Source organism: Capricornis sumatraensis, chromosome 13 (genome assembly GCF_032405125.1).
Source record: "Capricornis sumatraensis isolate serow.1 chromosome 13, serow.2, whole genome shotgun sequence".
In the NCBI taxonomy this organism is placed as follows: domain Eukaryota; kingdom Metazoa; phylum Chordata; class Mammalia; order Artiodactyla; family Bovidae; genus Capricornis; species Capricornis sumatraensis.
In genome coordinates, this window is record NC_091081.1 from 52,259,787 (window position 1) to 52,287,337 (window position 27,551).

Sequence of the window (27,551 nt, forward strand, 5' to 3'; positions counted from 1 at the left end):
TATTGACACTAATGAGCAAGTTCTTCCCACCGCTCTCCTGCCTGGAAGTGCTGACAGATCAAGGCAACAAATTTCAATTACAATCCCTAATTTGTGTCCGCAGAGTGTTTTTTACCCATGTTAGTTCTCGCTGGCGCATCAGTCGAGGCAGATCTTGGAGCAGCAGGAGGAGGTGGAGGGGGTGGGAGCGAAGGAGTCCATCAGTGAGAGAGCGCGCGCGAGAGACCGAGGGAAGGAAACTTGGCGGGCGCGTCGCTGGTTCCTCGGATCCCAACACAGTCGCGAGAGAGGAAACGCCAAATTTGTCTCTGCCCGCAGCGGGGAAGGGCGCTTATCTGGGCCTGCGGGAGGCCCCGAGAGTCGTTCAGATTTTGGTGGGGAAAGGAGAACGAGTGTGTGCGTGTGCCCGCGCGCGTGTATATGAGCGAGGGGCGGGCGCCGGGCGGCGGGGATGGCCGAGAAACGGAGGGGCTCGCCGTGCAGCATGCTAAGCCTTAAGGCTCACGCCTTTTCGGTGGAGGCACTGATCGGCGCCGAGAAGCAGCAACAGCTTCAGAAGAAGAGGCGAAAGTTGGGCGCGGAGGAGGCGGCCGGGGCCTTAGATGACGGTGGCTGCAGCCGCGGCGGCGGCGCCGGCGAAAAGGGCTCCTCCGAGGGAGATGATGGCTCTGCGCTCCCGCCGCCGGCTGGGGCGGCTTCCGGGCCCACCCGGAGTTGCGCAGACCTGGAGCGGAGCTGCGGCTCCCGCGGAACCGCGGGTGAGTCGGCCCCTCCCGCCTAAACTTCTTCCCTGCACGTCCCCTCCCAGTCCCGCGGGCCCGTACCGCCGCGGAGAACCTGAACTTCTGCGAGTTGTGGGCATGCGAGCGTGCGGTGTTCCTATGCACCCAGGGCAACTCAGCCACAGCCGCACTAGCGGTGGGGGCTCAAAGCTCCCGCTGCCCTGGCCGCTTCTCCGCGCAACTCGGGTCACAGTCCAGACGGTTAAAATGCCGCTTCCAGTCTGGCTTCTCAGGCGGCCGCCGCCCACTAGGCGAAGCTCACCCGTAGCAGCTGCAATTTGCGGCACTCAGCGGTGCAGATCTGTGCTTTCCGCATCTGCTTCCCTTGGGCTTCTAGCCCCATGGGTGCTCTTTTTTATTTCCTAACTTTTCAAAGCTAGAGAGTGGGGTGAGCGACGGCGTACCCCCCCCCCCGAAACCGAAACAAATGCCTAAACCATTTGGGCAAACCAGGAAGAGGGCGGTGTGTTTCCAAACGTGGTTTCCCAAGGGCTAGCAGAGCGGTTCCCTTGCCTCCCCCCACCCTTGGTTCCCGCTGCCAAGGCCGACGGCGATGTTGGGCTTGTTTTTCGCGCCCTTCTTATTCCCTGTGCTGCTTTGCTAAGACGCTCCGGACGGCCTGGGAGTTTGGCTAGAGCGGTGTCTGGAGAGATTTCTAGAGGATGCTTCCGGCCGGGCCCTAAGCAAAGACGCGGATTGCTAAGCGAGGCCCAAGCATCTGAGACCAGGAACCCGAGCGTCAGGCGCTTTTTCTCTGTGCTCTCCATGGCTCCGGTGTATCCGGCACGGATCCCAGACTCCGGCTGCGGCACAAAACTTATTTTGGGGCCTTGACCCGGCGGAAGCAGGGAGGGTGGGGTGGACTTGGGCCGCACGCCTCTTCAGGACTTGAGACTTGGGGACCAAGAAGGCCCTACTTGAGCGTCGAGTGTCCGTCCCTTCGGCGGGCGGAGCAGGTATTTACCCACCCGTGGGCCTGTTACAAGGACCGAATGGCAGGAAAACTTCCGTTTCTCCCGCGGCGCTTATCTCTCCCCAGCCGCCCTCGGGGGATTTATCTCCCCACTAGGCTTCCCATCTCGAGCCCTCACCGGTACCCCCTCTCTGCCCTTTGCTGCCCAGGCGGCTGTGAGGATGGCTTCCTGCAGGGCGCTTCCCCGCTGGCATCCCCAGGAGGCTCCCCGAAGGGGTCCCCGGCGCCCGCCCTGGCCCGGCCCGGGACCCCGCTGCCCTCGCCGCAGGCCCCGCGGGTGGATCTGCAAGGAGCTGAGCTCTGGAAGCGCTTTCACGAGATCGGCACGGAGATGATCATCACCAAGGCGGGCAGGTAAAGGGCAAGCTGGCGCGAACGGCCCGGGCCCTGGCCTCATTCCACGCCTTGGTGGGTGAGGGAAAAGAATCTGCAGCACGATGGTGTCTCTGGTTAGCAGTTTGTACAGATAAGACGAGGCGCTCGGTAGTGATTCACTTTTGAGACCGACTTTGCCTACCTAACCTGGAGTGCAGTCGGCGCGGGGCACAGCCCAGCAGTCCTCTCTCTCTGGATGCTGCGGAGAAATCACTGTGGCCGCCGAGGCGGTGACGGTGACTACTGATATTCCGTGGGCAGAAGTGTTAAAGATTCGTGATCCGACTTAGCATCTGTTCAGGTATTTAGTTAGACTTTGGTTATATTTCTGAAACTGTGGAACAGATTATCCACCACTACCACTACCCCTTTTTTAAAAAACGTAGTTTACTCTTTAGCAAAACTGTCGTTTGCTTTTATAGATTCGAAACTTCCAATTGCTTCTTTTATCCAAAGATTCGCTGGGAGTATGAGAATGTGCTGTGTTATACTATCTTGATATTAGATTAGGATGAAAATTACTGGAATCATCTGTAAACCATGTTTAATCCCTGCAAAAATAATTGCTCTGATTTTTAAAAACCATTCTTTCTATAGATTCACAGCTACTATAGTTTTTTTTTTTTTCCCCTAAGTGAAATCCAACAAATTAACCTAAATTTGCTGAGGAATACCAAAACAAAATTTGTAAGTTTTATCTATTTTTTAAAAGTGTGAAATTTCCACATCCATCAGTTAGTAAAATAAATGGATTTGTTGCACAGATCATGTTAATGTGAAGGCGCACAGAAATATTTCCGTTTTTAAGTTTTCAGTTCATTTAGTGCAGTGAAATCTATGACTACTATTCCCCAAAAGAAACTTTTAACACACACAACTCTTTCAGGGAGTACACATGGCAAAAACCTGCATAGTATAAAAGTATCCAAACTTATTAGAAATTACAAAAACATATTTTATTGAATCCATATGCTACCTTCTACATTTTCACAGAGCTTTTATTAATGATCCAAATTCAGTCTTCAACAACACAAAGCAACAGTTGTCTTATAAAGGATGTAGTTAAACACCTTTACTCTTTATCTTACAGGTGCACTGAGAAAAACACTTAAACAGCCAGTGTATTAAACTGTTCTCATGCCTAGTTAGGAATAATGGACTTTCTTTTCTCTGAAGTGGTCTTTAATGGCATTATTGTTATGGAAACATCTTCGGTAAATAACAGTACTAAAATTTGTGTTATAAGGTTAAATTAGCAAAAATTAGACTACCTGGAAGGGTCCTAGACATAAATCAGTAGATGAAAGTTTTTTGTTTTTTTCTTAAAGAAGGAGTTATATATATACATATATATATATATATACACACACACATATATATATACACAATAATTTGCTGTTGTATTCCTTGTTGCTGTGCTTTTTAAAAAGATAGATGCATTTACTTTAGTATCTCCTTTGATAAGCATCTCTGGGAAGCTAAAAGAAATGTGGGTTTCACTTGTTTTAATTAGCAAAGTTGTGAGTAAGTGTGGTTAAATAAAGTATTTTCAGGGCATGGTGGGGGAAGGAATGATTTGGTAAATATACATTGTGTTTAGTTTCTGCTTTCAATAAAGAAGTTTTACTATACCTTTCAAATTTAGAGCAACTTTTGCACTTCACCTTTACCATGCGGCAGACAGGAAGTCCTGTCTCAATAAAGAACATATTGTTTGGTTATGGCATGGCACATTGGCTCCTTGTGCTTTTTTATAACCCTTTTAAAATTTCACATTATAATATATTTTATCACTTTTAGAAATTCAAATTTTCTATTTCTACTATTTGGAACCATTTATTATTTGTTTTATTAAAGTCAGCCTGCTTACTGATTTTTGTTTAAAAAATAAAGTGCTTTTTGTACCATTATTTTTTCAGAATATATATATGTGTATGTGTGTGTGTGTGTATTTGGCTTTTAGGTATACTGACATTTCAGTAAACACAGAATGCAAGAACAGGTATAACAAATTACATTTAAATGATTCCATTTTGATACATCCCGTGTTCAGATTCTTTGGATTACATTTGCCAAAGTGAATGCTATAAATTTGTCCACATGAAAAGTACAGAGTCAAGAGCTTTCTTTGCTTATTCATTCTTCAAGCATAATCATAACCCCAAACAAAACCCAAACCGTCTTTCCTCCCCTTTCTTATACATAGGCGCATGTTTCCAGCAATGAGAGTGAAGATCTCAGGATTAGATCCTCACCAGCAGTATTATATTGCTATGGATATTGTGCCAGTGGACAACAAAAGATACAGGTACAGTGATCAGATGGGTACAGAGGATAAGAAAGCCCCAGGATTTCATAAGCTATGCGGATTTCATCTGTACTGACTATGATATTTGTTTCCAGAAGCTTGTAGAATGATCGGATACACAGTCCAACCCCAGTCACTTGCAGTAGTCTAGATGGTGCCTTCTCTTGCAGTAAATGTGAACATTTATTTTTTGTTTTGTTTTTAATAGATACAGAAATGTCTTTAAGTGTTGAGGAATTTTAATAAGCGGCCAGTTTAGCGTTGGTAAACTAAGTATGTCTTTTATGTTGATCACATTTTGATTAGGATTTTGAGAGGAAATATGAAGTAAAATTTGTAGATGTACATAATAGTTAAACTGTTTCAATTTCTTCCTGATTATTTTGTGACCTTTAAATAAATTCCCCTTATTTTGTTATGTACAAAATCATAACTGTTTACAGGCTTTTTTCTCTTTAATATGAGAAAATTATTGAAGATTTTTTATAATTTAGGAAAACAAAATAATAACTCATTATGATATCAAGACATCTTGATATTACAAGATCATCTTTAAGCTGGTAGTGAATTTGTTATCTTATTGTTGTTTTTTTGTGGCTGGTAGTTAACAGAATTTTTAAAAATTATTGTAATATTTGGTTTTTGAGAGAATATATTTATCTAGATATCAAGTAAAGCTGGAAAAGATACTTTCTTCAGTACCAAACCAAACTTTACTTTTCCTTCTGTGAGTAAACAAATCAACAGTCTTCAATGACAATAATTTTTATTTTCCTGGGGAGTTGAAAATGCTAACATTTAAAGGAAATTCTGAATGGCAAGTTGGAAGACCCTGCTTTCAATTGTGGTCTTTTTTGTTTCTGTCTTTTAAATAAACACCTAGAACATTTAGTAAGTTTTTAAATGAAATCAGATTTGGTTTTTATTACTATTTAAGATTTAGGGAGTCACTTTTTGGAAACAGGTTTATGATGTCAAAAGTATACAGATTTAATTAGTAGAGGCACATATGGAATGCTAAAAATATGGGTAGTAAAAAGGACAGTTTTATGATTTGCATTTTGTATATAAGTTGTATTGCTTATTTTAATTAAATAATTCATTAGGGAGTTTTGTTAAAATTGTCTACTACATGATAGAAGCTAGAAGTGCCTTGAAGTTTATCTTTAAGTATATTTGGTTTAAAATCCATATTCTAATTTGGGTTTGTACAGAGGAAAACAGTGTAATTCTAGTGAGTTTAGAAATCTTTCCTTTCTCTTCTAAGTTTGGCTTCTATTTCTTCCTCCAAATCTCTTCCATATATTTTGGATGGCTTATTTTATTTAATTGATCCTTATTAGTCACATATAAAACAAGAAAATTTTCAAGTATTAATACTAAGATGCCAGATTTTAAAAGATCAAATTCTTAAAACATAAATTTGCTTTCAGTTGAATTGCTTCTCAAGAAAAATTTGTTTTTAGCATTTGTATTTAGAATGTTTCACAAAGAATATGTAACATGTAGCATTTATTCTCTTAGTGGGTATGAAATTTTGAACTGTCCAATATGCATACTTTTCAAAATTTTGACAGAGCATATTGTTCTATTTATTTTGGCAATAGCTCTGTATCCATTGTGCTGCTTTTTCTTGCATTTCTAAGATTTATTTTCCAACTTTTTCAGCAATACTAGAAATAAATATTTTGGCTCATTCTCTGCTATCAAAGAATAGTATTTGGTCAAATGAAAAGTGACTGTGATTTATTAGAATGTAAAATTCATATTCACAAAAGCCCATGCACAGAGCTTATTTATTGAAATTACACTGTATCAATTAAGGGAAATTGTTTTTATTGTTATTCTTAATTTTGTGATAATGTATTTTTTCCCAAGAAAAGGAATTAGAGAATAGAAGGCATATTGAATTCAAAAGAGAATGAAATGTGTGAACATAGCTGAAACAGTGGGCCTCACCAGGGATATTATGAAAATACTTCATGCTATTTTAAAAAGAAAATTTCCTACTATACTGGTAGAATTCTTTGAGACTATTCATAAATTGTTGCTTTAAATTGTATGCCATATTTTAAAACAAAAGGAAGACAAGCATCCAAATATATAATTTCATTTTCTATCCTTTTCTAAATTAATCATTGATACACTAGTTTCTAGTTTTTTAGTTCATCTATTTTAAACTAACAATAAGTGATAGTCTGAATATAAGATTAAACATTATTATCTTATATACTACTTGAAACATTGTTATTTAAGTGTGTTATTTTTATAGAGTCAGTGTAGTTGACAGACATAAACAAGTAGAATAGGATGTTTTGCCTCTTAATTAGAAAGGTAATATTATTTAGATAAATTGTAATTTTAAAAGTTTGATGTATATTTTAATTACTGGTATAAAAATTTAAAGATTTTCTGACAATAATAAAAAAAGAATTAGAGGAGATAAAAGTCTATGTTTTATGATTATACAAACTTTAAATTAAACTGAATTTTAACTAAATTAAACTGAATTTTCAGTTTCTAGTGTAATGGAGTTAGAAAAAAATAATTCTAAATAATAGATGGGACTTTTTTCCCTAAAAAAATAAATTTACTGTACATTCTGACAATTTCCCCTTGACTTTCTACCATGTCTCTCATCAGTTTGAACATAAACCTAAAATGAGGAGTGATAAAGAAAGTTAGACCGTTGAAGATATAACTCTCAAGTATTTTTGAGATTTCCTTAAAGCAGAGCTTGACAACTTAATAGTTTCTTCAGGTCAATTACATATCCAGAAGAAAAATGGAAACCATCAGAATATAGACAGAATGTCTAACATGAATAAGTGTGATTTATCCAAATTGAAATTCTTGCATTTATGGTGGAAATAGCGTGCATATTTTTCACTAAATCCTTAACATATCACCTTGAGTGGTCAGCAGGCTACCACTGCTTCAGAGAGTTTTTTAAAAGTGTTTGAATTCTTATTTTATACACATTGAATCTAAAGAGCAAATCTTTGAATTTTAGACTTAAAAGGGTGCCTATTTTCTCTGAGTCTACAGAGTTGGAAATTCCAAGAAAGCAACAACCCAAAAAACGGAGCCTTGTCTTTGCCTTCTAGGTATGTTTATCACAGCTCTAAATGGATGGTGGCGGGCAATGCTGACTCCCCTGTGCCACCCCGCGTGTACATTCATCCAGACTCACCTGCCTCAGGGGAGACTTGGATGAGACAAGTGATCAGTTTTGACAAGCTGAAGCTCACCAACAACGAGCTGGACGACCAAGGCCACGTGAGTACAGGACCTCCCTAATTTGCCTCCATTGGATGGAACGCCCATTATCTATACTGTGTCTGCCTTAAGGAAATGAACTTTTCTAAGATCATGACATTCCTCTCCTGGTTGACTAGAGTGTGCACAGTTGTGCAATGTCAAGGTTACATTTTCATCAGAGGCTATGCCTGTGGCCAGAGTATTCTATGAAGCTTTTAATAGATAAAACTGGATACTGTTTGTGTTGGAAGATAATTTTAGCCAACACATTTGTTTGAAATTTCATAAAGTGATAATTATTATACTTTGAATATGAATTCTTGAAGTTGGGTGAACAGGGATAATGATTTATGGTGTCGTGCCTGTGTCCTCTTCCTTTCCCAGGGGAGGCTCATCACTTGTCAATGGTGGCCCAGGCTTATGTTATCTGTGTGTTCCATCTGCAAGCTCCCAATTGTTTTGTAATGACATCTAATGTGTCAAAATATGTTGTAATAATAATTCCTTTTCATCTGAAAACTGAAATATGAAATATATGCTAAAGTCAGTAGTTTCAATAATATAGTCATTTTTAACACTAATGATTTTCACACAGTGTTGTTTGTAGGTGTGATATCTACGTTATTATCGATGTTTTAATAAATAAGAAACACTGGATATGTGCTGATTTCCACCCAGTGCTAGCATTTCTGTTAGATTTCTGTTATTTGAGAGAGTTTTGACTGAAGCAGGATTGATGTGCCTTTTGAAGAATGTATCGTACATAAAAGGAATACCAATTCATTCATTTCTCAAAGAGGTGACATGAAGATAGCTTATTTATGGGCCAGTCTTTTAAAACAAAAAATGCAAACTGTCGTAAGATGGTAATACAGTGATGACAGGATGTGATTTGTAAGTTGCTAGACAATATCTTAAGCAGTTGACCTTAATGAAGACATTCAAGTACACATTTCATTGTGGTACAGATGCAGTATCTGGATTTGTAAGACTCATCTCTCTCAAACTGCCAGTGCTTTTTATTTGTTGCCTTTTGTAATTTGAAGCCTAGTACATTTCACTTCTGAATGATACAACTTCTTGTCCTGAATTTTAGTACATTACTTTCTCTTTTTTTCTTTATGTACATAGTCAGGTTGTAACAGTTCTTTTTCACTTGACTTCAGTGAAAGAACATTAGTTTCTTCTCTCTCAAGGAGGGAGCTAAGTGTGAAATTTTGCCAGTGTGTCCATTGAAGAGTCTTTACTTTTTTTTAGAATAAAAAATTGAAAAATAAATGGCACTTAATGTTGATGATTTTCAAAAGCTTAAATATACTCTATTTTTTGGAGTTCTATAGTTTCAGTATATATATATATATATTTTTTTTTGAGTACATATCTTTTAAAGAGATAATGGATCTAAAAACTATATGCTGTCCTAGATAAGATACAAATGACTTTAAATAATTTAAATAAATATGGTGATTTTATAATTCTAATTCTGATCAAATTACTGGCTTTATACCTAATACCTAATATATAGTATTAGAGGTAGTAATTTATCTGTCTATGTGATTTTAGCTTCATAATTTCACTAGATTCTATTTAAAACAGCTTTCTCTAGAAAAACAGAACCAACAGATTATATTATACACACACACATACACACACACGAGAGAGATTTATTTTAGGGAACTGACTAACACAGATGTAGGGCTGGTAGGTCCAAAATTTGCAGGGTGGATTGGCAAAGACCCAGGGAAGACCTGATATTACAACTTGAGTCTGGAGGCAGGCAGTCTGGAAACAGAATTTCCTTTTCCTCAGTGGACCTCAATTTTTTTTTTCTTAAGTTTTTTAACTAATTGGATGAGGCCCACCCATATTACAGAGGATAATATGCTTTACTCAGACATCTACTGTTTTAAATCACACAGCATTTGTTTAAAACACAAAATAACAGATTGCCAATTGAACCGCAGTAGTTTATACCTGAATAATTATATTTCACTATTAAGAAAAATAAAAATGCAGAAAACAAGCAATATCTATAGAAGTGTGTCATCTTCCCCCCATTTTTTTTTCTTTTAAAGTTGTGGCAGGAGGTAATACTTTAAAAAAAGTAGTGTGTGGGGGGAATGGAAAGAGAAAAATATGTACCTATACATTTTGGAAGCAAGAAAATTGCCTTTGCTATTAGTAGAAATCACGTATTGCTTGATACTAGAGGAGGAGGTAGGAGGGAGAGTACTCTTGCCTGTTATTTATTTAAAAACAAAAGTTTTGAAGACTTTGTAAAATGTAGTAAGAGATGAAAAGCCATAGTCTCTGGCTTTAGTGATCTTCTAACTCAGACAAAAGAGAAGACTAGCACACAGATTCGGAGAAAGAAATGGCAACCCGCTCCAGTGTTCTTGCCTGGAGAATCCCAGGGATGGAGGAGCCTGGTGGGCTGCCGTCTATGGGGTCGCACAGAGTCGGACACGACTGAAGCGACTTAGCAGCTGTAGCAGCAGCAGCACACGGATTATTGCGCTGTCAGAGCAGCACAGTGTGGCAGCCATTTTATTCCAGCCAAGAGAGATTGGGAAGGCCGAAAGTGTCTGTTATTTATTTATTTTTTTTTTTTTGCTCAGTTTTATCATCCCAAATAAGGTAGTCATATTCTACTGTTGATGTGATTCAGAGTCTGAGAAGACAACAGTACTATTGTGATGGGACTAACTTAGTCGCTTTCTTGATGAAGGGACCTCGCAGGGACTCTCACCCCTCTGCCTTCATATGATAGGCAGCATCAGAACTAAGTAATATGCTTCTTTTGACTCAAACCTAGTGTCTTTTTAAAAAAGGTAATTTATTCTGCTTCATAAGAAGTAAAGAAATTGAAGGAGAGTCAGAATTGTGAAGAATATATATGAAAAGGAAATTGGAAGACTAGTAATGGCTAAATTTTAAAATATTAGTTATCCCACCAATGTCAAACCTAATGTCTTTAACATGGGAAAAATGTGTATTAACCTACACATGAGAAAGAAGCCTGTGTTTATGGACAGAGATTTATGTTACTATCTGTGCTAATAGACAGTATCCAAAAGAAAAAATATCCTCTGTCTAAACAGAACAGAGAATATAGAACATGCAGATCAGATTATAATTATTTGAGTTTCAGTAATGGATATTATCATTGTGGTCTTTTTGTTCATAAGGGCAGTGGTTCTCCTAGTTCTACTTGTTCTAATAAAAAGCAAATTATTCATGACCGTTTGTCATTATAACTTTGATAGTTCATTAAAAAACAAATAATGCTATTTTATATACAGGAACTAAGGCTTGTTTAGCATTCCCTAAAAGTTTGTAGGGATATACTAAATTCCTATAGGTAATATTGAGAATACATTATTTTTTTTAATAATTTTCAGGTTACTGTTGGCAGTTACCCTTTAATGTGTAAACATAGGCATGCCTCAGCTATTTCTATACCCTACTCCCAGTATATCCCACCTTAAATAATTTTGGAGATTGTGTAAGGATATAAACAAATAAATACTATTAAAATATATAGAGCTGTATGGAGAAATCTGCTTGAGAGAAAAAAGATTTCATAAAACAAGAATTTACTTTTCATTGACTAGTAAACAGAAACCTAAATAACTTTTTATGTCCTTCACTTCAAGTCAGTTAACTCTCATCCTTTCAAACTGACCATGCCTTTTATTTTTGTTTAATGTAAAGTGACTTTTTCCAATTTTTTTCCAGCTCTGGAATTTATGAATCATTAGAATTAAATCTTGCGTTTTCAGACTTTTAATCTGATTACAGCCAGACATACATTTTATGTTTAACTTAGTGTATACACACACACACACCCCACCAACAGGCAGTGTTTTGCAAAACAGAACTTATCCTTACTAAATACAGCACATTCTTTTTCTACTTTATTTGCTAATTTTACTTATCTAAAGATTTCCAGCTGTAACCCTTTAAATTGACTTTATGAGTCATGAATAACTTGAAATTCTGTCTTTTTATATATCTGGAAAAAAACTTTTCCAGAGGTTGCCGACTTGTGTTGTGTCCCCCCAGATGACAATGTCCCCTCTTGTCCTTTATTCAGACTCATGCTATCCCTCCGTCAGCCGTGTGTGGTGAGTATCATCATTAGATTTACTCTCCAGGCATTTCCTCCACTGATAGAAAGAAAATTTTAGGGTTAGAAAAACCTCACAACTGTTGGTTAATAATGGAAGGTAAACACATTCTTTTGGGGCAGCAAACACACTGTGTAAGTAGAGAGATGTTTAGGTTGACCAATGATTCTGAATTTGGTTTATTAAACTGTGCGCTTCCTGAAAAGCATGAGGCAGGTCAACCAACCACTGTGTTTGTTTTTTTTTTTCTCAGACTTTTGTTTAAGCATTTCTCCAAACTTCTAACACTTTAAAGCTTGAATTCAAGTTGTATAGCTCAGGAAAGATATAGATTTGTTAATTAAACTCATTAGTGAATAATTGAATTTGGATTTCCAGCAGCACATAGAAAGTCTCATTGGATGAAGCTGTTTCTTTACCTACCTCCTCTACCTTGAAAGTGTAAAACAAATGAAGAAGAAAACATTCATCCACAATTCCATCATCTAGAGATGACCACTGTTCATATCTTTGTATGGGTCCTTTTACTGTCTATTTTTATGTAGTTATGGTAAGTTTAAAAACAACTCAGATCCTTTATTCTAATTTAGGATTTAAAAAGAAGTGTTTCATTATGTGGCTAAAAATGTTCTTAAAGCGTTAGTAATGGCTGAATTATGCTGTAACCATTGTGTGGATTTTCATTTACCTAACCAATCTATTCATGTCAGTGGTTTATAGTTTTTCCACTGTTATAAATGGTGCATTGCACATCTTTGTACATGAAACACTTTTTGGGATTTGGAATATTTCCTTAGGATAAATTCTCAGAAGTGGAATCATTGGGCAGAAGGCAGTTGAACCATATCATCAGATTCCTCGAGTTAGTCTGAGAGCTTTTTCATCCCCGGGCATCTGGGTTTTGGAAGCCTTGTTGTGATGGAAGCACGAATGCTGGGCTCTCCAGGCAAACCAGAGACTTTGTGAACCACACATAAGGCAAACCCTGGCGTATCCTTAAAATCCCTTTGCCCTTGAGTATACATGTTCTAGTTACCAACAGAGGAAAAATGTTCTCTGAAGAACATCTTGGTGTGCAAATACTTATTTTTAGGGGATGGGTGTGGTGGAATTAAAATAATCATTTCAGTCTCATTTTTAGTTTTATTGTTTTGGACTCTGTGTTCCATTAGGTTCATTATAAATAAAAATGCTGATGAATTTATTCTTGTGTTTTCAGAAACAGAAAATGTGATGCTATATTCATATGGTTGCACACAGGGCTTCAACCAAAATAATTATTTGCCTTTTTTTTTTTTTTTGTACGCACACTTTCCAAACAGCTTCCTAATTGTCTCACTCCAGTTTTGATACACTTTATTAAATTGGGACTTTCACAGCCTTGGGTATCTTTATTTCTAACTGGGATTTGTTTCACACACTCAATATTTAGTCAAGGGGTTGAGGTTGGGTAGAAGTTGCTGACAAATTTGTCTTCTCTTTTCTTGATATAGATTATACTTCATTCTATGCACAAATACCAACCACGAGTCCACATCATCCGTAAAGACTGTGGGGATGATCTTTCTCCTATCAAGCCTGTTCCATCTGGAGAGGGAGTGAAGGCATTTTCCTTTCCAGAAACTGTTTTCACCACTGTCACCGCCTATCAGAACCAGCAGGTATTGTTTTCAGAATTGGAATCTTTCTAGATTTTTAATTTCATGTGCAGATTAAAAGCTAGCTCTCTTTTTACTCTATCTGAAAGTTAAGAACGGTCATAAGTGCTTGCCATGTATGACATCCAGAATATATATATATACCCCCACCTGTCACCGCAGGAGACATAACAAAAGGGGTTTGATTTCTAGGTCGGGAAGATCCCGTGGAGGAGGGTATTGCAACCCACTCCAGTATTCTTGCCTGGAGAATCCCATGGACAGAAAAGCCTGGTGGGCTATGGTCCGTAGGATTGCAAAGAGTCGGATGTGACTGAAGTGACTTAGCATGCATGCATATGTAGTAATAATTATTTATCCGAGATGCCTATGTAAAGCTACTCTAGTGAAGATTTCTTCAGACCAGAATGTCTCTCATGACTGGCAGTGTAGGTTTACTTTCCATTTTGAGACATTGAATCCTGATGTCATAATTAAAATTAGAAAGCATGTGTACTGACTAGGAAATAGACCTGTAGAACATGAAAGTGAGTTATATCGCAGGACATGAGATTTGTCAGCTCACTTTATTTTAGAGCTGACATCCATGTGTTATGGGAAGTATTTCAGAATCATTTATCCTTCTTATATGTACAAGAGTGCTATTTCTTTAATTGTGATAGAGGGTTATACATACCCTTACTGTCTGAGAGATGAGCAATTGTGGAGTAATCCTTTCATTAAATTAGAAATAATTTGAGAAGTGAAATATTTCTTTTCTCTATAAGTGAGCATTAATATATGTCATTATTTAAGGCTGTATCAAGCAGGTGGAAAATTGAATGGAGGCAATTATTTGACCCATGCAATTTTCTGGCCAGTTTTCTTAAGAAATAGCAATGTAGCAGAGCAATGTGGTCTGTGGTAGATTTTTTTTTTTTCATTTTCAAAGGTCAGCAGCATTATTTTAGATTTTCACTTCTCTTGACATTTATATACATCTCAGTCAACAATCTAAGGCTTTAAGCTCTCTGTTGTGTTTTCTTTTGTTTTAAATCTTCTTAGGAGATTGAACCCTGCCCTGTGAGTTCTCCCTTAGGGCTGAGAGGCTCATCTGCTCTCATCCATGGGTGACACCACCCAAGCTGTCCTGTCCTCTCACACTCACATTGTCACAGTTTTTATGTAGGCTTTTAAGAAGGAACATGAAATTAACCTTTAAAAGGGCTGAAGATAATTAAGTTTTTTTTTTTTAAGATATAGCCCCTTTTCAGGGCTTCTCAGGTAGCCCTAGTGATAAAGAACCCACCTGCCAATACAGGAAATGTAAGAGATGTGGGTTCAGTCCCTGGGGCATGAAGATTACCTGGAGGAGGGCATGCCAGTCCAATCCAGTAGTCTTGCCAGGAGAACCCCGTGGATGAGGAGTCCATGGCAGTCTACAGTTCATAGGGTCACACAGAATCGGACACAACTGAAGCGACACGTGCACGCTCCCTTTTAGTCTTTATTGATTTAGTTACAATATTTCTTGTGTCTTCTGTTTTGTGTTTTCGGCTGTGAGGCATGTGGGATCTTATCTCTTCAACCAGGGATGGAACCGGAAGCCCCCTCGTTAGAAGGCAAAGTATTAACAACTGGACCACCAGGAAGTCCCAGGAATATATTCTTAAAATATATCAATCATAGAAAATGATTTTTTTTTTTCAGGAAAAATACAGTGTATAAGGAGAAAAGAGGCATTTTGTACTTTTGATACCTTTTAAACAACCCTGTTGGTCTTTCTTCTCTGTCTCTCTCTCTAAATGAATTATGCATCCAATTAACTGTGTATTAAATGTTATTTTAAACATGTATTTTCTCCAAGCCTCTTTTATACAATAAACAAGACACAGTGGGTTTTTGATACATATTGGTGTCTAACACCAATTCACAAATGCTGATAAATCAGTTAAGAGGATGGAAAAGTTCAAGAAAGGAAATTGATCATGAAAAATGCAGTAGTTCTTTTTTTTTTTATTTTTTAACTTCCCAGCTGTATTTTGAAGAACTTATGGGAAATTGGCAGGCTTCCATGCCTGGTGGTTACCAGCATAAGCTCTGAAACTTGGGGTCCCAGTCCAGTTCTATGGCCGAGTAACCTTATAATCATAAAGAACTTAAGCTAGTATAAAATAAAACATAAAATTGGGATAATAACTACATCTAAGTTGCCATGAGAATTAAATGAAATAATATGTGCAAAACTCATATTACAGCATACGTGATATGCACATAATAGATGTGATGTCAGTATAATGATGCTGGTGATTGCAATGTACCTCTGTTTAAACAAGCACTATGATATAAATCTGAACTTTTTTATTTTTTTAATTTAAAATTTTATTTATTTATTTATTTTAATTGGAGGCTAATTACTTTACAATATTGTAGTGGTTTTTGCCATACCTGAATCAGCCATGGGTGTACTTGTGTTCCCCATCCTGAACTCGCTCCCACCTCACTCTCCATCCCATCCCTCAGGGTCATCCCAGTGCACCAGCCCTGAGCACCCTGTCTCATGCATTGAACCTGGACTGGCGATCTGTTTAACATATGATAATATACATGTTTCAATGCCATTCTCTCAAATCATCCCACCCTCGCCTTCTGCCACAGAGTCCAAAAGTTTGTTCTTTACATCCGTGTCTCTTTTGCTGTCTCGCATATAGGGTCATTGTTACCATCTTTCTAAATTCCATAATATGCGTTAATATACTGTATTGGTGTTTTTCTTTCTGATTTATTTCGCTCTGTATGATAGGCTCCAGTTTCATCCACCTCATTAGAACTGATTCAAGTAACATTCTTTGTAATAGCTGTAAACTCTTTTTTAAAAATTAATTATTTATTTTTATTTTACTTTACAATACTGTATTGGTTTTGCCATAAACTCTTTTTTAAAATGCTATTTTTTACTATGTTTTTCCATTTATTTATAGCTCAGAAATATTTTTTAAACTTCTTCCTCTGCACTTTATTTTTTTTTATTTTTAATTTTTTTATTGGAGTGTAATTGCTTTACAGTGTTATGTTAGTTTCTGCTGTACAACAATATGAATCATTCATATGTATATGTGCATATCCCCTCTGTCTTGAACCTCCTTCCCACCCCACTCCAACATCCCACCCCTCTAGGTCATCACAGAACCCCAAGGTGAACTTCCTGTGCTATACAGCAGCTTCCCATTAGCTATCTATTTTACTCATGGTAGTTTATATATGTCAATATTCCTCTCCCAATTTATTCCACCCTCCCCTTTCCCTCTGTGTTAAAATACTGTTTTAAATGAATGTTTAAGTTATTAGGTGTTCTTTAAGCATTATTTAAATGAACAGATAATTGAGCTATAATGAATTATAAAGAATTCTTTCAATGGCAGAGTGGTAGACATAGTGAATTACTTAGCAGACCCTTACATTATCTTGTTATAATGTAGTTTCATCCACAAACTTGGAGAAGGAAATGGCAACCCACTCCAGTATTCTTCCCTAGAGAATCCTGTGGACGGGGAGCCTGGTGAGCTGCTGTCCATGGGGTTGCACAGAGCTGGACATGACTGAAGCGACTAGCAGCAGCATCCACAAACTTAAGACAGTAGCATATGGAATACACCTGCCTTCGGTGTTGCAAAGCTGATTGGCAGATGGCTGAAAGTGCACACAACATGATATAGGGGGATTTCAGGTGATTCTCCAAAGATGCCTTTCTTTGCCCAAGTGTCATTCAGCAGTGTTCATTTGTCCTTGACCAAAATGGCACAATTAGAACTTAGTAGATTCTACTAAACCAAGGAACACAGAAAAACAAAGCATGATGTGCTTCTTAGAAAATAGGCTATAAACTTCTCTGGGCAAGATGGAGATATGGTCAGAAACAGATGGGATGTTGTTTATTAGTGTCAATTTCAAGATGGTATAACTAAAAAAAAATTGTTTTTAATGGAGATGATTAGACCACTTATAAAAAATTTTCCCTCATATCTTGGGATCTTCCTGAATAAAAATCTAGTTGTAAGTCAACAAATTACAGCTGTAGTTAAAATGAAGCTATTATTTATTTCTCCTATGTGTATAAGATTGAATCCTATTAAAACCTTCAAGTCATGGTTACCTTTGGTTAGACATTCACTGTAGTGCTCTGACCAGGTCACAACTCCACAGATGAAAGAGGAGATGAGAGCTGTAAAGATGATTTGAGGAGAGACAAAGAAAAACGAAAGGCAGGAACGTTCAAGGAGTATATATTGCCTATTTCTGAAGAACATTAACAACAGTTCAGTGTATAAGTTGCTGTTAAATATAAGTTGGGTATTAGCTGTTCTCCATCACCACTACTGCAAGAGAAGCAGACACATTTCACGGAATTTTTAGGGAAGAATTTTAAAGAGATTGTCAAACGAAGGGCAATTATCAACAGATGATTCAGAATCCCCTTCTCTAGGAATATTAATAGCAAAGCAAACTTTATTACAGTGCTTGGATAGAAGTAGGTGAATGTTCTTTTCATAGCAAATGAATGTCTAGATGACTTCTGAAATATTCTTGTAGCTTTGCTACTAAGATAATAAAATACCATAGAAACAGGGGAGAACACAGTAGAATCCTCTAACAGTTGATTCTGGAGTTTCTTTTAGTTTTTCCATCACTACCATTTTTTATAACCTTCCTTGGCTTTATCTTAAGATTTGATGTGATTTTTTTTTTTTCCAACTCTGCAGATTACTCGCCTGAAAATAGATAGGAATCCCTTTGCCAAAGGCTTCCGAGACTCTGGGCGTAACAGGTGAGTCTTAGTTAAAAACACTCTGGCTGTGATAAATACACTTGATTCTTATGGTGAGTTTTCCACTACAAAGTAAACAGTTAAATTTACTTACGTGATTCTGAAATCATTTCTGATGAAGTTTAAATTTGTTAATATCATTGAGGCATAAATGTAACTTATTTTGGGTGCATCATTGTGGCTGACTCGTTTCTAAGCTGAATGTTGATGTGAAATGCTGGGGTAAAAACGGAAGTTCTCAGGGTATACAGTGTGTGCTGCCTCTGAAGGGGCTTTGTAGAAACCTGTGTCTCCAGACCCAGGATCTTTAATATCCCAAGTCAAAATACTGTCTGCATCTGCTCTTGGTTTAGAATTTGCTTAGCAATGTCACAACTATGTATTGATCTCTCTTCAAAATATGACAGAGACTCTTGTTCACTCAGATTTTCAACTAGAATTTGAAACTACTCCCCACTGCCAAGACAGCTGATGTTCTTTAGTTTCCAAATTTGTCTTGGCTCTACTGACAGCCACACACTTGTTTATTTTTTCTGTGTCGTGTTTTATGGTGTTTGTACTAAGTGGGAGAGCTACAGTAATGAATTCCACTCTATTACTCTTTATCAAAAAGCAGATCTCCTTAGTCTGTGTGCCAAGAGTTTTTGAATTTATTGATATGATTCTATTCCAATAGAGTTGGTGTGACATTTTCTAAAATATTTTATAACTGTTGATAGTAATAATAGATTAACATTCTCCAGATGCCCTCTCTGGGTAAGACTTTGACTTAAATGTTTTGAAAATCATTTTGTTTTTAAAAAGTATTTGAGACATTTTTATCACTTTATTCCAGACATTATTCTAATACTTCTTAAAAACTTGGTATTGATAGGCTGTGGCTATATGAGGTTGAAACCCTCGATTATCTTATTTTAGGAACAATTTCACTTAAAATTGTAGAGAGAAAACAATCACATAGGAGTCCAGACTTTTAGTTCTTTCAGATGATTGGCTGAGCAAGGTAAGCATAGACAGAGACCTTTTCTCAGAATAAACTTATGTGCCTGCAGAAGACTTGATTTCAGTTTCATGTGCAATGGGCTCTTTTATTTATTTATTTTCTTTTTCAGATTATTTTCCATTGTGGTTTATTATAAGATATATATATATATATATATATATTTTTTTTTTTTTTTACTTCACAATACTGTATTGGTTTTGCCATACATTGACATGAATCTGCCACAGGTGTACATGAGTTCCCAACCCTGAACCCCCCTCCCACCACCCTCCCCATATCATCTCTCTAGGTCATCCCAGTGCACCAGCCCCAAGCATCCTGTATCCTGTATTGAACCTAGACTAGCGATTCGTTTCTTACATGATAGTATGCATGTTTCAATGCCATTCTCCCAAATCATCCCAAATATTATATGATATTGAATGTAGTTCCCTGTGCTATACAGTAGGACACTGTGGTTTATCTATTTTATATATAGTAGAGTATATCTGCTAATCACTAGTTTATCCCTCCCCCTTTGGTAATGCAGTGGTTCTTTTAAACACCATGTACTGTGAGAACTGGGCATCACCGACCTGATGGACATGAGTTTGAGTAGGCTCCGGGAGTTGATGATGGACAGGGGAAGCCTGGCGTGCTGCAGTTCCATGGGGTCACAAAGAGTTGGGCACAACTGAGTGACTGAACTGACTGAATATCAGGACTTAAATGTATGAGAGTAGAATAGCCTCTAACTTAGCGCAGGCAGATCAGTAAGACTGACTAATAATGCAGCTTCTGTCTGAAATCCTTTACTCTGTAGGAAGATTTCCAGGTGTTCCTACCAGACGTCTGCTGTACTGAGATTTTTCTGTTGTTTTAGATGTCTCTTTCCATGTGGAGAAAAACTTTGCTTGGCTTTTGTTACATCATTGCATTAGCTCCTAGTTAACATTGCTTTTCAGAGGAGTTTCTGAAAGCTGAATAAATCAGTAACTGAGGTGCTTATTGGTGAGGTGACTGGGAGCCCCTGGGATGATTCCTTTTTCGACTTTGACAAATACTTTGATGAAATCTTCTTGTGACTCTTCTGATAGCAGAACATTTATCTATTTAAGAACCTTGCATTGCTTTCAGTTTTTGTTTTTGTTTTTTTTAAGCAGAGAATGAATTTACTGAAACTCACTGAAACTCCAGGAAGGCAGCAGTGAGACTTGAGACTATACTGTGCTCTGCTTAGTCATTCAGTCATGTCCAACTTTTTGCGACCCCATGGACTGTAGCCTGCCAGGCTCCTCTGTCCATTTAGATTCTCTAGGCAGGAATACTGGAGTAGGCTGCCATGCCCTCCTCCAGGGGATCTTCCCATCCCAGGGATCGAACCTAGGCCTCCCGCGTTGCAGGCAGATTCTTTCCTGACTGAGCCACCTGGGAAACCATGCGACTATACTGCCAGGACTAATTCCAGGCTCTCCTGTAGGGTGACTCTAGCAAAGACCTCACTGCTGTTGACATTGTGGGGTCACATGGCTTGAACACTGTCTTTTTTTTTTTCCTTCTACATTTATTGAGATGTCATTGACATACAGCACTGCTAAAGTTTAAGATGTACCACATGATGATTTAATGCTCATAATCATGAAACGATTATCACAATAAGTTTAGTGAGCATACATCATCTCATATAGGCATAAATTAAAGAAATAGAAAAACAGTTTTTTTCCTTGTGATGAGAACACGTAGAATTAACTTTCTTATATAACATAGAGCAGTGTTAGTTATATTTATCATTTTGTATATTACTGTCAGTTCATTTTTGAAGTGGTAACCTTAAACATTTTTAAAGATGTATTTTGGGTAGTATTCATAGTATAGTGGATAAGCCTGTAAATGGAAGTGAGATGATAGATACGTATTGAAAGTGAAAGTGAAGCTGCTCAGTCGTGCCCGACTCTTTGCAAGAGTCATATTAGATACATATTAGGTTGGCCAAAAAGTTCGTTCAGAATAGTTTTCCATAAGATGTAATGGAGAAACCCAAACGAACTTTTTGGCCAACCAATATTGCAAGGCTTCAAAAAGAATTTTAGGTAAGTTGGCACAATTAAAAGGTGTGTTTTTTTTTTTTTGATAAGTTAAAAAAAAAAATCAGAGGCATCAGTCAAAATAAACCACTAAGCCTCTTGTTTGGTATCATGAGGTAAAAATTCTAGGTTCAATAGAAATTTTTCTTTCCTTTCACTGTTGAAGGAGTATAAGCCATTGCAGTCATGGTGCTGGCTACTGTTTATTTCCTGATTCTACACCTTTTAAAGTTTTTAACAGATATGAAAAAAATAATGAATTATATCTTAACACTTTTTAAAAGGTTGTTAAACTTTCAAATTTTTATTTTACCCCAACTGTTTAAATATTCCTTAATATAGGAAAAAACCTACTGAGCTTATATATAACTTCCCTGTTGGTGAAATGAATAGTTTCACTTTTTTTCTCATTAAAATGAATTCTCCTGTTTGTGACAGACAAACTCTTCAGTGCTTATTTTTGAATGCTAAATATCTATGACTCAATATTAACTATCTGTGAATCAATATTAAATACTGTAACATTTTCCACTGATAAATGCAAAAGACACTTTTATGGAAAAGAAAGAATGTGGTAAGCTTTAAAGATTTCTAACTTGCGTGTTATTTTCCTTAAGAAAAAAAAAAAGAGCCCAAGTTATCTATAAGATCAGGAGGGTGCATTGGTGCTGAGGACTTGGGGAAGGGGTGATATATATTAATAGAGGAAAAATCCCATGAGAAAAAGTACAAAATATTTCTTTAATACCCCTGATTTTGATGTACTGTTACTACTTTTTAACATACATTCTGTTTTTATTTTTTCTCTATACATGAAAAAAATTATGCAGGACAAGAAATAAACTTGGACTTGTGATTTTTTAAACTTTATAAAACAATTTGCTTTAATTAAAAATTATACCTTCCTGGCTATTTATGGTCCTACAGCCTATTTTATAGAAATCAGTAGCTTCAGCCCTTAAAAGCGCTCCTGCAGGACATTTGTTACGTGAAGGAGAATTTATGTGCTGAGAATAGTTTCATTCTTCAGTTAGGCCTTAGGGTTGACCCTATAAAATCTTTTACTCAGGAAGGTACAAAAATTTCTTCTCTTTAAATACTTTAGGAAAAAACATAACCATTTTACTAAATAAACTAGGCTATTTGATAGCATAAATTAGGGCGGTGATAAAATGTGGAAATTGTTCAAAGGCATCTTGTATAAATTATCGCCTTGGCTACACTCCTGCAGGAGGTGCCTTTTATCTTTTCTTTAACTAGACGGGAAAAGTCTCCATTACTGGGGAAAATGAAGACTTTTTTTTTTAAAGTCCAGATTCAGCTAATAAATATTTTATAACTGTTTTCTGCAAAATATCTGAAATCCTTTCTGGAACTTGTAGTGTGAAACAGCAGCCTCAAGAAAAATATCAATAGGTCCAGATCAGACCACTTGTAGATCTGTAACCTTCAGAACATCTCATTAAGGCTTAGGGTTACCTATTTGTGAGGATTAGTAACTTCTCCCTAAGAATTTGGAGTATGGGTTTGTATTTGAAACATAGTCAAGTTTATACCGCTAAAGCAAATAATGCATTTATGCTCATCTCCACGGTTAATAAATTTCTAAGTCCTGTAAATATTCATTAATTGCCTCTTAGTAAATCCCCCCTGAGGCCCCTCCAGGACTACTTAGGTATCCTGAATATTTAAAACTGTAATTACAAAAATTCATCTGTGTTTAACAAAACAGTTTAGGACAAAACTGTGTCCTAAATTCTTTAACTTAAAAAAGCTTGTTTCTAGAAAGTCATAGAAAAATTGAGTATTAGTACAAGCTAAAATAAAGTAATGGAATAAACAACACCCAGCATTCATGAGGGGCTTCCCAGGTGGCGCTGGTGGTAAAGAACCTGCCTGACAATGCAAGAGATGTAAGAGATGTGGGTTCAGTCCCTGGGTCGGGAAGATCCCCTGGAGGACGGCGTGGCAACCCATGGCACTATTCTTGCCTGGGGAATTCTATGGACAGAGGAACCTGGTGGGCTACAGTCCATAGAGTCAAAAAGAGTTGGACACAACTGAAGTGACTTAGCATGCATGCATGCACAGCATTCATGAGTCTAGTATTACATGCAACCTGCAGATTATGTGGGGCTTTGAGACTGATATGGCTGCCAAACTTCTCCCTTCAATACTTCACATAAAATATTGTTGAATAGAGTGTTCTTAGACCTGGTTTATAGTCAGCCACAGATACAATGTCTGGTTTGTAAATCGCTTAGTGGTAAACTTTAGGGCTAGGAGAGGACTCAGAACTTTGTATTCCAGTCCTCACTTTGCGGGAAATGGCAGTCCACAGAGCTCCAAACATTTACTCAATGTTAGAGGGTTGTAGTCACAGTCCAGTTCTCCTGAACCCAATTCAGTGTCCTGAGCACTAACTAGTCCTCTCTCTGGGGCACAGTGATTCCATCCAAAGCCAGACTCTGTTCTTCATGCTCAGTGCAGCCCAGGGCAAGTAAGGGAAGATGGTTTTATCTGTATGCACAGGTCACTTACTCTGGGTCTCCCGGGAGTTTTCACCATTTTGTATAGGAGGTGTGACTCTGAAGGGAGTGTTTCTCTAGTCCTAGTTCATAGGTTATGACTTGGAGATGGAGGGACTCTACAGCAGCTATCACATGGAGTCTAAGCTGTTAATCATACTCCCTGTCTTTAAATTTGCATTAAACACAGATTATCTGTATTCACTAAAACTGTATCTGACAATCTCAAGAGGTGGCCTTGTATAGTGTGACACTCAGGAATCAGGCATTTTCTTCAGCAAAGCTGTGAGTTTCATGGAAAGCATAATGTTACCTGAATTAACAGATTGATAAGGGCTGAGATGGTTGAGGGAAAAGTAGAAAGGCCTTGAGAAGGTGCTAGTTGAGTGAAGGGACTCATTTATAGGACCTGGAGGACTTCATTATCTGATATACAATAGGGAAGACTCTGAATCACTTACGGTAGGAGATGCATACATTTTTGTATGTATTTAGAGTAGTCAGCCATGTTTTAAAATTTATAGATATCGTGTGTATAGTCCATTATGAAGTTATCCTATCTCTTTGTGTCCATTCATTAAGCATATGTATAGGCTTTACCGTAATGTCTGATGCTAATACTAGGCCTATGTACCTTAGCACCTTATGAGATCACCTTGCTGTGGTCCTACTGGAGGCTGGGTGGAGAAGTCAGGGCTGCTGCCCTGAGCCCGTCCTGGCTGTCCTGGGTGTGGTGATCGTGCCTCGGAGAGAGAAGTCAATTTTCCTTGGATGACTGCTCTTCTCGGCTGGTGGTCAAAGCACTGAATGATGGGTAGAAATGCCTCTTTGCAGGAGCACACTTTTGTGACAGAGTCTTCCTCATCAGAGGGATAGTAATGAATCAGGGAGAGAGGGTGCTTCCAGATCACACAGAGCCTTGGACTCAGGGCGGCCAGGATGGATGGTCTTCACATCATCTTCCTAGCACAGGGGGCAGCTTTTGTATCCCCTGAGATCGGCTCATTTTTCAGAGAATATTAACAGGACTTGCTGGGTGGTTTATCCTCTTGTGCTTTTGGTGACAGAATAGTAGCTCATCTCCAAACCATTTTTTTTTGATGTGTGTTTGTGCTAAGCTTTTAACCTGCCAATGAAGGGAGGCACTGTCAACACCAGTGGTGTTTCCTGAGCAGCTTATTAGTGGTGAAAACTCCAACTGCTCCTAACTTGGCTTCTTGTGTCGTTCCCTGTCCTGACCCTTCCATTCAGAATGGGTTTGGAAGCTCTTGTGGAGTCATATGCATTCTGGAGACCTTCACTACGGACCCTCACCTTTGAAGATATCCCTGGAATTCCCAAGCAAGGTAAATCATGAAGTCTCCTGGATCATAGATCTGGTCAGTTCCTACCTAGATGCTCAGGCACTGAAAAATGCCCAAGTCATTACTATTGTCTAATGGCTACCTCATTACCAAAATCCTTCTATTACAAGATCCCTCCCTTTTGTGTCTGGTATAGATATGGGCCAGGAAAATGGCCAGTGTGGCCCTAAGTTAAGTTTTGGATGTTTTAGGCTGTTTATGTATTTCATGACCTTTATTTCACCTTTAATTTTTTTTTTTTCTTAAAATTAGAGGTAGACTAGTTGGCCCTGGTACCAGGTGTACTTCGCAAGAAATTACAGATACTGGTCCTAGATCATCCTTTTTTGCCCCCTTCTTTCTTCACTTCCTTCAACTAAATTGCCTCTAAGCACGTTTCTCCTGCTGATTTATGATGAGAAGTTCAGGTACACTGAGGTAGCCTTCCCTGAGATCACTGTTGACATTTCCAACAACCCCAGGGCTGGTGTTTCCTCAAAGAGGCTGCATGGAACAGGATGATGCTTCCTTCTCTATGGGATAGCTTCTCTATAGGACTCACAGCCCAATCCTGCACTCAGTCCTGCACTTAATGCCTGACCCTGCCCAGCATCCCCATGAGAATTTAGCATGCTAGGTTTTAAGATAATTATCATTGGGTGGATTGGGCTTTTAGATTATTTTGAGAAGCTATATAAAACACTGTCGCTAGAGCAATGAAGGTTTTACAATGTGTCCAGCCCATTGGAATTCTCTTCTCTCCCTAAGTTCCATCAAGTTGCAGACATCAATCTGCCAGCAAATCTGGGGGGTGGGGCATGATCAGCCGCCACCACTGTTATTGATTGGAGGCAGGGTTAAACACCCTCTCTATTTCACAGGACTGTTTATCTGTTGGACCTCTGCTTTTGGGTTAGCATATGATTCACCAAACCTCTTTCTGTTTGGAAATGAGATTTTTGAAGTACGAGACTGTTGCCTTATTTTAATAGCCCTGCATGCGTGGTAGTCATTGACCCACAGAAGCTTTCAGTGGGAGGTTGCCAGTTCATTTGAGACAGGATGGGTCTGGCCAGTTTGTATCTTTCCTTTGAATCCCTTCTTTTTTCTTGCAAGAAAATACATTGATCCAGAGCAAACTCTGCTGAAAAAAAAGAGTAAAAAGTGGGTAGAAGTGAGGTGATGGTTATACTTCTGGAAAAAATTACAGAGTAACATGAAATTTATATTTTCTTAAGTTGCTGGGAAAGTCAATCTTTGTAATGTTTATTACAAAATAATGAGAAAACTAATTGAGGGAGAAAATGTGAAAATTTGATGTGGTAGAGTCCTAATACCTTTTTCAAAAAAACAAACAAAAACAACAAAAAGCAAACAAACAAAAAAGACCATCCCTTGGGGAGATAATTTTTCTTGAAAATGTTGAGAGTATCTGTGTTTAAAGTCATTCAGTCTAAATTCAATTACATTACAATTCCTGAGAGCAGAGACCATCTCCTTTTTTTCTTTGTACCTGCCCCGTGTAACAAATCACATCTAGCTCATGTGTACAAAATTGAAAGGAAAAGAGGCTCTTTACATTTCAACTTCTTTTGTAGGAAATACAGGTTCCTCTACCTTACTCCAAGGTTCTGGGAATGGTGTTGCAGCCACCCACCCTCATCTTTTGTCCGGCTCCCCTTGCTCATCTCCTGCCTTCCACCTGGGACCCAACACCAGCCAGCTGTGTGGTCTGGCCCCAGCTGACTATTCCGCCTGCGCCCGCTCTGGCCTCACCCTCAACCGATACAGCACATCCTTGGCTGAGACCTACAACAGGCTCACCAACCAGACAGGGGAGACCTTCGCCCCTCCCAGGACTCCCTCCTACGTGGGCGTCAGTAGCAGTGCCTCGGTGAACATGTCCATGGGCGGCACGGATGGGGACACCTTCAGCTGCCCACAGACCAGCTTGTCCATGCAGATTTCAGGGATGTCTCCCCAGCTCCAGTACATCATGCCTTCACCCCCCAGCAATGCCTTTGCTGCTAACCAGACCCACCAGGGTTCCTACAACACGTTCAGATTACACAGCCCCTGTGCCTTGTATGGGTATAACTTCTCCACATCCCCTAAACTGGCTGCCAGTCCTGAGAAAATTGTTTCTTCCCAAGGAAGTTTCTTGGGGTCCTCACCGAGTGGAACCATGACAGATCGGCAGATGTTGCCCCCCGTGGAAGGCGTGCACCTGCTTAGCAGTGGGGGTCAGCAGAGTTTCTTTGACTCTAGGACCCTAGGAAGCTTAACTCTCTCATCATCTCAAGTATCTGCACATATGGTCTGA

General features: G+C 38.5%; 1 protein-coding gene across 1 annotated transcript; it reads left to right on the plus strand.

Moving 5' to 3' along the window:
- The first annotated feature begins 451 nt into the window (after positions 1-451).
- TBX18 (T-box transcription factor 18) lies at positions 452-27,551 on the plus strand. The gene is made up of 8 exons (XM_068985385.1): positions 452-758; positions 1,905-2,109; positions 4,337-4,438; positions 7,546-7,717; positions 13,323-13,490; positions 18,227-18,291; positions 25,137-25,231; positions 26,827-27,551. The coding sequence occupies exons 1-8, from the start codon at positions 452-454 to the stop codon at positions 27,549-27,551; spliced, it is 1,839 nt and encodes a 612-aa protein (XP_068841486.1).

What these genes read in the sequence shown, in the direction of transcription:
- TBX18 (XM_068985385.1), top strand. Translation starts at nt 452, where the DNA reads ATGGCCGAGAAACGGAGGGGCTCGCCGTGCAGCATGCTAAGCCTTAAG. An exon ending in ATCATCACCAAGGCGGGCAG is followed by an intron (nt 2,110 to 4,336) that starts GTAAAGGGCAAG and finishes TCTTATACATAG; the next exon opens with GCGCATGTTTCCAGCAATGA. An exon ending in AGCTGGACGACCAAGGCCAC is followed by an intron (nt 7,718 to 13,322) that starts GTGAGTACAGGA and finishes TTCTTGATATAG; the next exon opens with ATTATACTTCATTCTATGCA.